The sequence below is a fragment of the Heterocephalus glaber genome, unplaced genomic scaffold, assembly GCF_053883595.1.
Source record: "Heterocephalus glaber isolate CG9 unplaced genomic scaffold, H.glaber_assembly_v1.0 deba00001662, whole genome shotgun sequence".
Classification (NCBI taxonomy): Eukaryota; Metazoa; Chordata; class Mammalia; order Rodentia; family Bathyergidae; genus Heterocephalus; species Heterocephalus glaber.
This window is the reverse complement of record NW_028258403.1, coordinates 1,019,665-1,037,061: the sequence shown is the minus strand read 5'-3', so window position 1 is coordinate 1,037,061 and position 17,397 is coordinate 1,019,665. Positions and strand designations below refer to the sequence as shown.

The window sequence follows — 17,397 nt, the reverse complement described above, 5'->3', positions numbered from 1 at the left end:
TTAATTCTTAAAACTAAATTTCAACCCACTCAATTACTGATTCAGGAAGAAAGAAAATAAATATTATTTAGATTTCAAAGTTTTAGAAACATATTTTTAATTCAAAAGGACTAGTTTGCAGAAAGACAAATGCCTTTGTAGGTCCTCATCTAAGAAATTTGAAAGCCTAGTTGGTTGAACAAATCTCTGATAATGAAGTATCATTAGTTGTGTGAAAATTAAGCACTTATCTTGGAATCCATGTAGTAGCTTCTGAATCTCTTAATAGCATTTTTCATCTCTTTATTTCTCAGAGTATAAATAGCTGGATTTAGGAGAGGTGTAATAACAGAATAAAACACGGCAAGAAACTTGTCTAACCATGTGATGTTTAGTGGCCACACATAAATAAAGATACAGGGCCCAAAGAAGAGCACCACAACTGTGGCATGAGCAGTGCAGGTGGACAGTGCCTTGGATGCACCAGTTTTAGAGCTTTGGAGGACAGTGACAAGAATATATGTGTACGATATCAACAATAGAATAAAGCAGGTGATAGCTACAACCCCACAGTCAATGTTCATTAAAATTTTCAACTTATATGAGTCCATGCAGGCCAGCTTAATTACCAGTGGTCTATCACAAAAGAAACTATCAACTTCCCTGGGACCACAGAAAGGCAACCTCACAATAACAACAATTTGACTCATGGCATGCACAAAGCCCGTGGTCCATGCAGTAACCACCAACCCTATGCATCTTTGCAGTCTCATGATGGTGGAGTAATGGAGTGGTTTGCAAATGGCCACATAGCGGTCATAGGCCATTACTACCAAGAGAACCATCTCAAGACCTGCAATTAAATGGGAAAAAAAGATCTGGGACATGCAACCTCCAAAAGATATAGTCTTGTTCTCCTTGAGAAAATCTGTGATCATCTTAGGAGTGGTGTTAGATGAAAGCAACATATCAACAAAAGACAGATTGGCCAACAAGAAGTACATGGGAGAATGCAGGTGGGAGTCAGTGATGACTAAGATCATGATGAGAATATTTCCAGATACAGTCACCAAATAAAGCATGAAAGATATCAGGAAGAGTAGGATCTGCATATTCCATGAGTGTGCAAGTCCCAGGAGCACAAATTCTGACACAATAGATTGATTTCCTCCATCCATTTTACTCAGTTTGTCCTCTGGATTAACCTAGAGAGAGGAAAGATTTTAATTATTAGCATTAGAAAGAGTATTTAATTTTTTAAATTTGATATTCTCATTGAAATTAACATCTACATAGGATAATGAGAAATGTAACTATGAAGAGAAATATTGACCAACTATTCATTGCATTATGCTCCAAAGAGAACGTACATGATTAAGTCTGGCTTTCAATGAGCAGAATCTAAGATGGGACTTTCAAGAAACAGAACATAAGATGGGATTATTTGTTGTGGAAGTAATCAACAGGTTCTTCTTATGGGAAGGCTTGAAGAGAGCAAGACAGCAAGATGAAAAACTAAAAGATGATTGCATTGTCACCTGAAATCTAGCTCCAGTCCACTAGTTCAGTAAAAAAAAATCCAGGTGAGGCTCAACTAACCATCATTACACTAAATAAAAATATTAATTCATGTACTTAGGAATGTGAATGTGAACTAATATTGAATTCCAATATGAAAAATGTGATATAACTTTAGTTTATATAAAAATTGCTCAAACATCTAATGACCCTGCCTGTAAGAAATCACAAAACTAAAATTTTAGCCTAACCCTCTAAAATATATATCAGGAGAATCTTTAGGAAAGAAGTCATATTAAAAGCCATATAATAAATTTCCTGAAATGACTTGGTGTAAAACCAGGCATATCACATTTCACTGATTAAAATCTAGAATATTATAGAAATCATTTAGTAAACTCAATATAACAAACAAATGTGCACTAATAAAAATTGGAGAGAGATAAACTAAAGTTTATCTTAAGGTAATTTAAATTTATATTGACTTGAGTTTTGAATAAAAATTCCACATAAATCAAGTTTACAATAGAAAATATTTATTCAATTATACGAATAGACAAAGATATATACCTAGGCTTTGAGACATTACCACCTCCTGACTAATAAGGATATGAACTTTATTTTCTTATCTACTTACCTATATAACTATTCTCAATCTAGAGATTAAATTATATTGAAGATTATAAATATTTATAAATATGTTTATATCATATTTATAAACATAAACATCTTTGAATGTTTGTGTTGAGTAAAAATGAGGTAAAAATTTGGTGGACACAGTTTTCTAGATGTAATAATGACCTTATTTATAATGACCTGTATGTGAATTCAAAATTCTCCTCCAGGTGAATGGTAGAAAAATAACTACCCATTTCTTTTCTCTTTTAACATTCCTCTTGGCAGTGTTTCCAATTTTGTGTGTTCTATCTTCTTGTATACTCTGAAATTTCCACGGTGGTACCAAGGACAGCAGGTGAACAATGAGAACTCTCACCTTGCTTGCATTGTTTTCCATTTTCCATATACAAAAACTCAAAATCATAAATTATAGGTGGGATGAAAGAAAATTCTTCTAAAGAAATGGGTTAATGTATGTGTTTGTTTTGGAAAAGACTAGTAATACTCTTACTATTGATTTCATAAATGTCCCATAATAGAGGAGATTTACCAAATTTCCAAGGACAATACTTTGAAGTTACCCTCAGTAAATTCACGATCTCTTAAAACATGCAATTCTGAGCTGTTTCTCAAAAATCTTAAATATAGAAAAAATTTTTCTTAATACTAGAAACTTTCTCAGGAGAGAGGGAACATAGCTAATAGCAAAACAGGATTCTAACTTTACCTGAGAGAGGAATTTCCTAAAAGATGAATATGTACATTTTCAGGGAAAGGTTCACCAGTGAGAAAACATGCTGCCTTTTTCATGAGTTTTGAAGGTGCTAATATTTGTTATTCTTAATAGACTAATGATATTACTCTCAATATTTACATGAATTAGTGAAGTAACCAGACTCATTAGTCAAATGCAATTTGAAATCTTTCTCTAATACTTACTGTCCTTGTGAGGTTCAGCTAACCCTATCTCTGCTTGCTTTTCTTCATCTGTAAAAAGGATGCACTCTGATGAAGAACCAAAGCATACAAAACATGTAAACTCTTCTAAGCCCTTCGTGAATGTTAGTGAATATTTCCCCATTCTATTCACTAAGTTGATCTTTAACCATAGAGTTTCTAAAGCTCATTGACAACATTTTTATTGTACAATAGAGTGCTTTCTGTAAGCAAGGGATATTACAAACTTTCTCTAAAATACCTACTACTTACATTTTCTCTAAATTAACATACATGTTAATATACATATATATGTATATATACAAAGATATGTGTATACATATCTATGTATATATACAAAGATATGTGTATACATATCTATGTATATATACAAAGATATGTGTATACATATCTATGTATATATACAAAGATATGTGTATACATACATATAATTGAGATGAACATGTCAGATATGCTGTTTCCCAGAAACTAAATGAAGCTTTCACTCCTTACCCTTCCTTTCCTAGGGTCATTATTAACAGTTTAAAAGGTCCTACAATGAAAAATAGGATATACTATTATAGCACCTTTGGAATTCTTACCAGTAACAGAAGAAAAATGCTTATAATAATAGTGGTAACATTCATTGTGGGGATTGGTATATCAAAAACTTAAGAAAAGAGACAAATTCTGTCATTCTTTTAGGAATATGAGAATAAACCACAGTGTTTTAGATTTTTGTATATAACATACTTCAAATATATTTTTTCTGTGATTTTTAACTTTAAAATCTTTTGAGATGCTTTTTAAAAAAGAGAAGAGTAGATAATAGAATTTACTGCAATTGTCTGAGGTAAACAGTCCAGTGATGCATAAGGGGGGAAATCCAAGATCCTTCAGCTAATGTGTGATGCCTTCCTTTTACTTGAGTTTAACTTTGTTTCCTTGGGGATCATTTCTCTATCAATAGGTAAGCTTTATTACTTCCTTCTCTTTTTCAGAAGTTTTCTTCAATGCTGTGCTGACTTAAAAGCATCACTGAGGCAGTGGATTTTGAAAGTGGGTTCAGTGCTCACTGTTAGTAAGGTCACAGAAATTCCAGGCACAAAAAGGAATGAGATGGAGAAATTGTATGAATTGTTTTCTGAAAACGTCAGAAGCTAAACAAGTCATTCTCATCTCCAATCATAGTGAGCATGCATGAAACAGAATCATAGATATATTTTAGTAATTATGTTATAGAAGAGAATGAGATAGTAGAGATGACTTACTAAGCAGTTTGTTTCTGCTAAATCTGATTCTCTTTTAATCTATTCTTTTGTTGTGTGCTTGAGATGCCATCCACATCGGGTGGAAACAGTATCTGTGGAAGTGCTTTTCTTCAGTCTGACATACACATTCGCTATGTGAAGCAATCCCTTGGGTTTAATTTTCTTGTTCTATTGAACAAAATGTAACAGAAGAGTACATGGAAATAATTTTTCTCGGACATCTCGTGGGAACATCTTTATTATTTAACTATTTTCTAAGTCAGAACAGGAAGGAAAAAAAATCTCATGTAATTCAATCCGACATTAAAGATTAGTGATTTAAAAATGATTCCTCATCTGATGGTAAGAATTGAGGTAGCATATTATGCAATATTGATCTCTAAATTGATTCTGACCTAAATATTAGGTTCACCTCATGTTTTAGTTTCTGTTGCAAGACAAAGTATAGCTTGTTTGATATGTTAGATGCTTATTACAAAAATCCCTGAATTGGATAGAGTGCCCTAATGAATGCACTGGTTGTGCAAAAAGACAGGTAATTTTTGTCAGCTGACTGATTTGTTACTATATTATCCGTCATTAAGTGAGGTGCGGATCAGTAATGCATTGGATATTAAATTACTAAGATATCTTTATTTTTAGAAATCATTGATATTAGTTTAAAATACATTTACTATATTTGAAATTTTAGATTTTAATTTGATCTCATTGTGGTGCAAGTAAAGTAAGCTGCCCATATTTGATACATGTTGATAGATGTATATAGTCATAAAAAGATCACTACATCCAAGATAGAGAACTTGTCTAATCTCCTTTTTGATCTCTTTAACCCCTAGGAACATTATTGTGCCCTCAATCCCTTTCCCTCTCCAACAAGTCTGTTTTCTTATACAGTTTTACATCCTATTATTGGAAAATATTAAACCTCCTTTTTACAGAAGTTATATGTTCTCAGCAAACTTGAGTTAAAAGTGCAGAATTTCCTTTAACTCTTCTCACAAACATGCACTAACTGTCTACTATCAACATCCCACACCTGAGTGGGGCACTTGTTACCATAGAAGAACTTTCATTGACATATCCTTGCCACTCAAAGTGTACAGTTGACAAAAGTTTCACTTTTGGTTTTGTATACTCTATGGATTTGGACAAATGTAAATCACATTTATCCATCATTATAACAAATAGTTTTAATGCCCTAAATAATTCTTTTTGCTCTGTCTATTCATTGTTCTCTCCAACCTAGTGATCTTTCTAAGAATGGTCTTTTTATTAATACATTTGGAATCATACTAATGGTAGCTTTTTCAGTTTGGCATTTTGGCTTACTAATTTCGGTTTCCTATTCTCTGTCTTGCTTATTTTTATGGCTGAATAATACTCCTTTTTTGAATGTACCAGTTTATTTATTCACACACAGTGACTTTTTTTTGCTTCTACTTTATGGCAATTAGGAAGAAGCCTGCTGTATATATCAAAGTTCAGGTTTTTCTATGGACCTAGGTTTTCTGAATACTTGGGTATGAAAAATGAAGCATATTCACTAGATTGATTAGAAAGTTTAGTTTTGTAAGAAATCTCTATTTGCCTTCCAAAATGGTCATATTTTGGATTCCCATTGGCGTATGAGTAAGAGCCTTCTGGATGTCAGTGTTATCTGTTGTAATTTTGCCCTATTCATATCTAATTGTGTTGATGTGAATCTTTTTTCTCTTTCTCTTGGTAAGTTTGGCTAGATTGTTAGTAAGTACTGTGAAAAATCATACTTCAATTAGTTGGAATATCTTGAAGAATTAAACAGATTCCCAGACTCATGCAAAAGCTAACCCAGGAAGAGAGAAAATGCTGAAGACCCCAATAATAAGCAATGAAATTAAAACAGTAATGAAAAACCAACCAACCAAAAAAGCTCAGGACCTGCTGGATTCACTGCCAAATTTTATCAGCCAATAAGAATTTTGTATCACCAATATTTTTCAAGCTCCTCAAAGAAGTTGAAAGGAATGGAGTGCTTCCAAATTTATGGAAGCCAACATTATTATGATTCCAAAAGCAGATAAAGACTCAACTGAAAAAGAAAATTACAGGCCAATCTTCTTAATGAACATTGATGCAAAAATCTTTAACAAGATAGTAGTGAATAGACTATAATACATCATCTAAAAGATCAAACATCATTACCTAGCAGGTTTCATCTCAGAAATACAAGGATGGTTCAAAATATGCCAATCATCTTTTGCTCTTTTGTATTGCTTTTGCGCTTTGGTAAAGAACCAGTGATCAACATTTGTACATGTCTAATTATGGTAGCTATTTGTTCCATTGATCCATTTGTCCATTCTTTCAGCAATGCATGTCTTTACTATTGTACCATTCATGACAATTATGTTTTAAAATTAGGAAGTGTCTATACTTTAACTTTATATTTTTATATTCTTTTGTTTTGGCCAATTTGTGTCTTTATGTTTAAAATGAATATTTGTAGGTAGTTTTATATTTGGGTCTATTTCCAATAAAATTATTGTTCAATAGTCTTCTTACTTTGTAATGTCTGGCTTTGGGATCAGGGTAGAATTATTCTCATAGAATTGTATGGCAAATCTTTCTGGTTTTCATACTTCTAGAAAAGTTTGTGAAGAACAAATATTCTTTCTTCTTTAAATATTTGGTAGTTATTTTCAGAAAAGCCATTAGGACTTGGTTTACTTATAGACGTTTTCAAAATTACAAATTCAAAAATTTTACTCATTATATTTCTTTCCAGAATTAATCTTTCTTCTGTGTTTTTATAGCATTACACATTTTATATACATTTTAGAAATACTTCACATATAATTTCTCACACTATTCCTTTAAAATATTTTTATTTTTAAGATCATCACTCACATTAAAACTGTGACCATTATATTCACAATAGCTCCTGAACTTATATTTTACGTATTGTTTTCCAAATAAAGTCAGCTCCACCTGGCAAAATCAGAGGTACCAGAACATCCTGTATGCCAAGGTCACTTGCGCAAACCTCCACAACCTGGTACCAAAGCCAGAATGGGGAGTGCAAAGCATCAGTCATGATATCTTGTTTTGGTCCTACCTGAAAATAAAACCTCTGTGTAGCAGTGGCAGAACTGAGAAATGGCAGGATAATGAGTGGTAATGGGAAATGCTTGTTCCTATGTGCTAGGCTGCCAGTGAAATAAAGAGCTCTTAGCAAACACTGGGGAACAAAACACCTCACATTAATAAGATACAGACTTCCACTTTTATTCCAACCTGGGAAATTTTTCTGGAATAGATGTTTCTTGATTTGTTATACAACCTCCAGTTATTTTCCAGATGTTTAAGGTTCTGTTTAGTGTGTATGCATCTGAAAGCACTGTTCAGTTTTATTGCAGTTATTTCATCATCATAATGATTTCATTTCCTTTTAATATGCACAGGAGTAGGTTTTCTGGGTTATATGATAGTTTTATTTTTATTTTTTTGAGGAACATCTGTATAGTTTTCCATAATGATCATAAAACTTTCAAGGGCTGATCAAAATATTGCTGAATATTTAAATTTTAAAAAATATTAGAATAAAAGCACATGGCCATCAACCCCCCTGAACATACTCGGTCTTTCTTTTGACACACTCCATCACTTGTGACATTTTCTGAAGCATTTCTGGAAGTCTTTTTTCATGTTTGAAAATCTTTTAAAAATTTTTATAAGCTGTAATAAAACATATGGTGAATATACTGTCAAGTACCACCAAAGGAAAGGTAGGCTCATAAAAACAGTGTGTCTGATCCACCTTATTCACTGGATCTGATACCATGCATCTTGTGGGTCTTCCTCAAAGTCAAAATGTCCCATAAAAGGTAAACATTTTGCTGGAGTACTACTCAGCCTTAAAGAATGAGAAACTAGAGATATTTATTGCTAAATGGTTGCATACTGAGGTTATACTCTTAAGTGAAATAAATAGGACACACATGTAAATACTGATAGTTTCTCTGGTGTGAGAAACTGAAAGTATAAATAAGGATCAAAATGACAATAGGTGATGTAAAATAAGAAGAAAAGGCCCAAAGGAGAAGGAGAAATGGAAAGGGTAGGGGAAAGGAAAGAAAGGAATGGAATAAATATGAGAAAAGGAAAAAAATGGAAACAAATTCTTCATAAATAGGGAAGGGTGGTGGGGTTGAAGGGAGGGTAGGGGAATGGGGAAAAAATAAGAACCAGGATATATTATGTAAAGGTACAAATTCCCCATAATGAATGTCAGCATAATATATACCTGAAATGTACCAATAAAATTAATGAAAAAAAAGGTAAACATTTTGAATTGATTTGGGACATTGAGGTAGATATGATGATGAAACTAAAGACATACCCACTAACAGGATTCAAGGATTCTCCTTCCTCCACACCCTCACTACCATTTATTATTTCGGGCTTCATTTATTGAAAAATTACTTTAATTATTATTAAAATAATGGTAATGATAAGATAGATGCAATTTTAACAAATTTTCTACATATACATTCAATATATAAAAATGTACTGTGTTTTAATATAACAAAGATAATCTACTAAAATCTAATCCAATAGAAAGTTCTCTCATTATAACACCATAAAAACAAAATATGATGCCTGCTAATGAATCAAAAAATTATTAGATAGCTAAATTTTATCAAAGAAAGTATAATTAAATATACTAAGTTCATACATTAAATAATCAAAATCATAGTTTTTTTGCAAAATTTAATTTATAAATTACATCCAATTTCAACTGATATCCTACATTTGTTTTTGTAAAATTTGATAACTAATACTAAAATTAATTGGAAGAGTTCATTAACAAGAACTATGGTCATTTAAATGTGAAATATTTTGAATGTGTTCTTTAGCTGTGGTAAATGGAAAGTAAAGAGTGCAAATCTAACATGATATAGCCAACCAGATGATGTGAATACATTTTCATGCCGGTGTTTATGTGAATGTTATGTAATTATGTTATAACAGTTGAAGATATCTAGACACTGTGCAGTCTAGGCAATGACTCTCTAGAAATTAAAAGGTTAGCATTTAATAACCTATAAATAACCTATAAAGTACATTTATAAACAGTTACATTTTACTTACATGTTACTCTGGTAGCAGAAAATGATTAAAAATAACAAATTAGGTTAAAGTTTTCTTATGTCACTTAATATTTTGTAATTAGATGTATATAACTGACAAAAAGTTTATTGTACATTAAGATGAACATTTAAATGTCTCAGAGATAATAAAAATTAATAGTTCTAAAATACTAATGTCATCATGATTGCTATGCTAAAATATCATGCTGCCCTTGATCTCAAGTTTTTTCCATGAAATTTTATAATTATTATGTGTTAACATTCTGCAAGGATTCAACTTATAAGACAACCATGAGTGACAAAATCTACTCAGACAGGAATAAAACTTGTCATTTAAAACACAACAAAATTTGAAAAATGAACAAAAAATGACACTAAAGATAGTGCAGTACTGTCTGAGCGAGACTAAATGCTCAGTGGAACAAACAGACCAAGGAATATATGAATACTTGATACGTGCAAAGATGACATTATAATCCATAGGAAATGCTATTCAGTAAATGATATTTGGATGATTGTTTATAACCAATTAAAAATAAATTCAAGTGATTGTCTTTAGTTCTGCTGTTCTGGCAGCCTTGATGTCATGAATTGATTCAAAACTTTTACTTTTTGTGGTCAGTTTCATATGAGGAAGAGCCAAAAGTTGAACACACAATACCACATCCAGTGAATAAGGTGGATGAGGGTTCACCATAATGTTTTTTCAAACCTGCCCATTCCATTGGATGGCATAGACAACAGCATTCACCATATTTGTCATCACACATTGTAAAGAGAACCATTAAAGAGGAGTTCCAGAACAGGTAAAGTTAAAAAGAATGATGGGAAGTGTATATGAAGCAAGGGGTGTTTTCTGAGTAGGATTAATGGCAATGTGTCTTTTATTGTAATACATTTTAAAAAAATTAAATAGTCAGCATATATTTTGATTACACCTTGTATGTATGTATGCTTAAATGAACCATTTATAACAGACAAAATTGGAAAGATTGTGAATGTCTTCCCAAGAAGGATATTTAACTAGATTTTAGCATAAAATGGAAGACACAGTAATAGTTAAAAGGAAGGAAATAAGGTGACATTTACTAAACACATCATCCTTTAAAACTAAATCTGAGTGAAAATAAAAACTCTTCATCTTGATAAAAGTTATCTAGATCTATCTGGAGCTGATGTGCTGAATCCTCAGTCGTTTCATGGCTGATTTCATCTCCTGATTCCTCAGAGTGTAAATAATAGGGTTCAGCAAGGGAGTGATAACAGAATAAAACACAGAAAGAAATTTATCCACTGAAAAGCTACTAAATGGCCAGGCATAAATGAAGATGCATGGGCCGAAGAACAGAGTGACCACTGTGATATGAGCAGACAGTGTGGACAGCGCCTTGGAGAGTCCACCTGAGGACTGACGTCGCACAGTCACCAGAATGACAGTGTAGGAAATGAGCAAGAGCACGAAGCAGATGAAAGACAGAAGTCCACTGTCAGCGATTACCAGCAACTCCAGCACGTAGGTCTCAGTGCAGGCAAGCTTGAGCACTAGGGGAAGGTCACAAAATATGTTGTCCACCACATTGGGGCCACAGAAGGGCAAAGTGACCATGAAAACCATCTGGCTCATGGTGTGCACAAAGCCAACCGCCCATGACAGCAGCACAGAGCAGAGGAGCACCCTGCGGTTCATGATGGCTGTGTAATGCAGAGGTTTGCATATTGCAACATAGCGATCCACAGCCATGACTAGGAGCAGAGTCATCTCACTGCCCCCTAAGAAGTGGAGGAAGAACATCTGAGCCATACAGCCCCACAAGGTAATAGTTTTGTTTTCCCTCAGGAAATCGATGATCATCTGAGGGGTTGTGATGGTGGAAAGAGACATATCAAGAAAGGAGAGATTTCCAAGGAGGAAATACATTGGTGTGGAATGAAGGTGAGAGTCAAAAGTTACAGTGATCACAATGAGAAGATTTCCTGCCATGATTGCTGCATAGGCCAACAAAAACATGAAAAAGAAGAAAATTTCAAGTGCCCAACTGCTGCTGATTCCTAACAAAACAAACTCAGATATCATTGAGCTGTTCTTCATATCCATCCGTGAGGGAGTTCCCCAAAGTCTTTAAGGTAGAGATAAAGTGCAAAAAGTGTTCATGTCTGGAGACTTTGAGGGTATGGACATATGGAGGAAGAATAGAAAGAGATAAAATAGACATTTATTAAAAAGTACATTTTAATGATTAATACAAGTGACATTGACATTATTGAATTTCTTTTCAGGAAGAAAGACACAGAGTATGAAAAATGTATCATAAAATTCTTTACATCTGGTTTTCAGATATAGATTTTGTCTCTGTATACATTTGTTGTTTTCATCATGAGTTCAGGAGTTCAATATACCCAATAAGCAAAATAACTCAAGTGGCTATTTAGTCAAATGAGTGAGCTGAAATTGGTAAGAATACATTGTGATAGTTAGTATGCACTTCATGATGCTTAGTATTCACCTTTCCAGTTATCTATTATGAAATATTCAGATATGTATATGTGAGTTTAATTATGTACACAACTCAGTAAATTATATTATGGTGCTTTCTCTTATCAGCAGTGCTATATTCTCATTTTCCCATTCACCATAAAGAATAGTCCAGTAACTTCACTCACTCTTGAATATTTAAACAGGCTATAGTCTGCTATCCTTCTTACAGGCTTCTCTACAACTTAGAGCTACATCATTCTCCTAGGAAGCTTGTGGATAGTAACATAAGTATTTCTTCTTGTTCAGATCTCCATTTTTATCTTTTGGAATACTGTTCTGATTCACACTTTGTTTCTGAGAAAAGTCTTGACTTGTCCTGACCACTCCTGTTTATTTTCCTGAACCTATTGTTGCTGAACTCCTGAGCTCTTCCTTTCTTAGTGTTTTGTGTTCTCTATTTAGATATAGTTTGTCTATCTAAACTAACTAAATCTAAGCATTTTAAAACTGTATTTGTTTCCTTGGCTCCTCAATACTGCTCCTTTCTTCTTTGTAGCAGTGCTTTACTCTGATGTTTTACGTCTCTGCAGACTAGCTCTGCACTAATTCTCTGATTCTTCCTTCCTCCATTTGCACTTTGGATCTTTTCATACATTGCACTGACACTGTGGGCTTACTTCTAACTTGCTTTTATTGGTGACTTTGATCTTCTTCTGGTCTTAGATTTCCTTTTTTTTTGAGCTATAGTACTAGTGATACCACACACACAACACAGACATAGACACAAACAGACACATAGCAATGCAAATGCACATGCTTGTGTTCTGTTCTGGTATGGAGCACCAGAACAGAAGGGAGTAATCTACATATTCTGACTGAGTTTTTTGATTCAATACTTGGTAAAATATTCAGAAGATACTGTTTCATCCAAATGTCTGAATAATAACATCTGCAGAAGTAAAGTTTTAATTCTGCTCTTGGGCTCAGAATTAACAAGGGAAATATACTCTTAACCCTTATGAATATTGATATATTATTCTGTAAAAATAAAATAATACCGGGGCCAGGGATTTCACTCAGTGGTTCCGCCGCCTGCCTTGCAAGCGCAAGGACCCGAGTTCAATCCCCGGTACAAAAAAAATAAATAGATAAAATAATACCAATTGTTTAGCCTCATAAATAATTAAGGATCTTTAATGGGTACTGCACAGTGAATATATTTGTGTATTTTATTGAACATTTATAAGTGCTATGTATGTGAATTGATGATATATTTTTTGAATTAATCTCTTTTTCTCATGTTTATAAGGATATTCAAACTAATAAGGACCACAGAGGCATTTCACTATGGAAGACTGTAAAGAATATATTTTTTTCTGGTACTGGGGATCAAACTCAGGACCTTGCACTTGCTAGGCAGGTGCAGTGCCACTGAGCTAAATTCCCAGCCCTGTAAAGAATTTTTTGTGTGGAATATTGTCCTATTTTTTTTAGTACAGTGACAATTCTCTAGAAGTCAACTTTATAAAGAAATATTTTCATCATCATTGGTATGCTCACTCTTGCAATAGTTGAGTCCTCAGGCCAATTATGAAATTGTAAAATATAGTCCCAAATCTCAAAATACTAACAGGAGAAAATCTCAAGAAGACTCACAATAGAAATTTTTTAGATTTCTATATAAAATAGAAGAATTATGAGCCAAAACTGTATTTATTACTTTGTATTAAAATTTTTTATAAACTTAAATATTTATACATTATTTTTATTTTAAAAATATACTTCATATGCAAATTTATAAGTATTTAATGAATATATTTTGTAAGTATACTTAAAAATATTATGTCTAATCTAATTATAGATTATTGAACTGAAATCTGATAAAATTCATTCATTATGGCAAATTTAAATATTATAAAGATTAAATATTTTTGAAAGTATATGCACATTTTACTCAGTAACACGTAAAAGTAACTTAGAATAGGAAATGCTGACCTTCCTAACTGAAAGCAGGAAAAATAGAAAATTTATATTTTCAGTAGGACATTCAACACAAGTAATAATGCATAAAAAAGGCATGACATGATGAAATAAAATTGCATAAAATTGGATCAGGCAGTGCTTAGTTTTGTTTCATCAGGAACTATGTCTTAGGGTGGCCTATCATGAGATGAAAGGCCCAGATTTTCCAGTCCTTTTCATGCAGTTAAAAATGAAAAATCCTGCATTCCTTTCAACTGTGGCTTAGGGGAAAAATAAATGGGATGTCCAATGCTGTGTATGTTTGTTCAATAACTAATATATTTCCACAGAAGCACTAAGTAGCACAGTTAGTAGGTATGGTAATATGTAATGGATAGTTTTCCTTTTTATAAGAATAAGAACAGCATGGCTTCCATTAATTCTGAATTTTATTATATTTCCTACTCATGAAACTACTAAGTCATAAGTGAATAAGATAATCCAGGGGTAATATTTGTTTATCACTAAAAATTTTGGGAAAGTGAAAAATCAAAGATGCTGAAAAGTAATCACAAAATATTTTCCTTACTAAAATAATACCATTGAACCTTTAACAGAAGAAAAGCTCTACACTGAAAGTGCACGGTCTTTGTTCTCATATATTGATAGCATAAATGAAGTAGCGAAATATCTATTTTTGAGATAGGTAAAAAGTACCAGTGAATCTAGGAAAATGGGATTAGTTCTTGTATTCAAATGCTGTCAAATGAGTATAGTAGCCATATGATTAAACATTTGTATTGACTAAAACGTTATATGACTGCAATCAAGAAAATCAGTACAGAATTGAGAGAAAATAAAAACAGATTAAGATAATCATTTATTTTATCTGACATTCCGTGGATGATTTCTTAATTAAAATAAATGTTCAATGAAGAAAAATAAAAATGTAGATAATACTAAAGCAAAATAAATGTTTCTCAATTTTCTTGATCTGAGATTTTATTAGATTAAGTATCAGATTTGTCACAAATATCTAAGGAAGAACTTAGATTTCCATTATTTTAACTTATATCTTCTTTTGTCTTCTATGGATTAAACTAATCTAAATTTAAATTCCAAAATTTAAGTTCTAAGTACAAATATGAACCGTGGGATCAATAATGTAAGTAGTACTTACCACAAAATGCTTTTCTGCTTCTTACAGTAATTGGATGCATTGTCCAGATTCTAACTGATAAATTTCTTTTTAATTTTTATTCTCATGATCAGAGTGTGGTATCCATTTGGTTACAAGCTTTATGCCCAATTTCTTTTCTTAAAATACATAATTCTAGTTTATTGTTAGCTCTGCAGTTTAAACTTACCAATTCTTGATGAGGAGTGGCCTTTCTAAAACATGTAGACATAGGACATTTCTGACCATATCTTTCTTCTTTTTTGTCCCCAGTAAAAAATTATTGGAAAAATAAACAATTTCTAAAAAGGAAGAAAGGAAACATATATATTAGATGTGGACTAATGATGAACCCCCAGTGGCAATTTCTAAAATAAACATTTTGGTTTTCTCTTGAGTTCAGAGCAAGGACTTATTCTCTAATTATTTAAGAGAATCATGACTTCATCAAGTGGCTCAGTTATATGAATTTTTCTCTAGCAAGTACTGCCCCTGGAAAGCACTAATTGAAGTGATTTGGCTGGTGTAAATTGAGAACATACATAGAAAATGAATCTGTCATAGATTATGGACTTGAAATACAATTTCTTTTTCTTCATAAGTATGAAGATTTATAATTAATTTGATAATTGTTTTATCCAAGTAAATTAAAAAAATACCGTGTGTGCTGAGCATGGTCTATAAAAAATTTATGGACAATTGACAATTTTTTAACATACAAAAAATCTCCTTTTACTTTGTAAAGAAATTGAGGGTGAAAATTTCATGATTCTGAATGACTTTTATTGATTGATAGTGATCAATATTCAGGGACATTAGCCATAAACCATTCTGAAGATTTATCCTTCTTATTCATCCAAGTTGTGTCCCAGAGGAACTGTTCTTTCTCCTCTCCCATGCGAGATTTTCCCAACCTTCTGGACTTTGACAAAAATCCATAGGCAGCATAAGCTAGGAGGGTAACTATCAGTTATCTGTGCTCACAACTTTCTGGTACTACACCTAGGGATGCCTATAAATGCAGATTGCCTGAGAGAGTTGTAGCCCAACTGGTGGAGTGATCATACAAACCCTTACACTCTAGGCCACTGAGATATTTGTAATCATCACTGACGTTGGGTACAGCTGAAGCAGCTGTACAGAAATCACACTATGGTATACAACTAAAGCCAAATCTAATATAGCCAACCCAACCGACATCCTACAGCACGTCACCAGGATGTCTTTTACTGTGACAACCATCCTATAAAATTAATAAAGGCAACTGATTTGCCAGTTGTACAGATATCCATATAGGTAGCCAAAAGCATGAAAAAGAAAGATAATATGACATGTTCATATGAACACAATAACCCTCTAGCAACAGGCCCCAAAGCAAAATAATGAAGTACCTGGAGAATTATAAATAATAACTTTAAGCAAAAAATCAATGAAATACAAAAGAATATGGAAAGACATTTCAAAGAAATTAGAAAAACAATGATATGAATAAGGATCATAAAAAATACCAAACAAATCTATGAGCGATTAACTCAGTGAATAAAACTTAAAAAAAAAATAAAGAGAGATTGGAGTGCTAGGATTTTAGCTCAGTGGCACCGCCACCCCTGCCTCACCACTCCTGAGTTCCATCCCCAGTACAAAAAGAAAAAGAGGAAAGAAAGAAAAAAATTAAGAAAGTTAGTTTAAAAGATTTATTGGATACCATTAAGCAAACAAACATTTCCATGGTGGGGTTTCTAAAAGAAGACAATAAAGCAAGTGAAAACATGTTTAATGAAAAATAGCTAAGCTGTTCTGAAATATTGGGAAAGATACAGACATCCAAGTTAAGGAAGCTCAATAGACTCCAATTAGATTCTATGAAAGAGTTCATTTGCCTATTATTGTCAAACTTCAATTAAAAGACAGAAAGAATTCTAAAAATAGTGGAGAAAAATATCGTGATATACAAGGGAATCTCCATGAGACTAATAGCAGATTCTCAATGTAATCCTAACAAGGCAGGAGTGAATGATGTTAAAAACTCTGAAAGAAAAATACCCCATCAAGCAAAAATACTATACTCATTTATTCCTTTCTGCTACCCCTGCCACTTCCCCTTCCCCTTTGGACATTTTATTCCTATTTCATATTATCTATTATACATTTTGATCCTTATTTACACTTTCAGTTTCTCACACCAGAGAAGCTATTTGGTATTTACACATGTGTGTCCTATTTATTTCACTTAGTATCGTCTCAATGTGCATCCATTTAGCTATAAATGTCTCTAATTTCTCATTTTTTATGGCTGAGTAGAACTCAATTTTATTAAAAAAAAAACACATT

The 17,397-nt window shown here is 32.6% G+C and overlaps 2 protein-coding genes across 2 annotated transcripts; both read right to left on the bottom strand.

The window, feature by feature from the left end:
* Window positions 1–218: 218 nt before the first annotated feature.
* Window positions 219–1,160, bottom strand: LOC101706831 (olfactory receptor 4K3-like). Its single transcript, XM_004865114.3, has one exon. It carries the CDS (start codon window positions 1,155–1,157, stop codon window positions 219–221), a length of 939 nt encoding a protein of 312 aa, XP_004865171.1. The 5' UTR covers window positions 1,158–1,160.
* Window positions 1,161–10,613: 9,453 nt separating this feature from the next.
* On the bottom strand, window positions 10,614–11,546 carry LOC101706458 (olfactory receptor 4L1-like). Its single transcript, XM_004865113.1, has one exon. The coding sequence runs from the start codon at window positions 11,544–11,546 to the stop codon at window positions 10,614–10,616; it is 933 nt and encodes a 310-aa protein (XP_004865170.1).
* Between the last annotated feature and the right edge of the window lie 5,851 nt (window positions 11,547–17,397).

Coding starts and splice junctions, on each gene's coding strand:
- LOC101706831 (XM_004865114.3), bottom strand. CDS start 1,157: ATGGATGGAGGAAATCAATCTATTGTGTCAGAATTTGTGCTCCTGGGA.
- LOC101706458 (XM_004865113.1), bottom strand. CDS start 11,546: ATGGATATGAAGAACAGCTCAATGATATCTGAGTTTGTTTTGTTAGGA.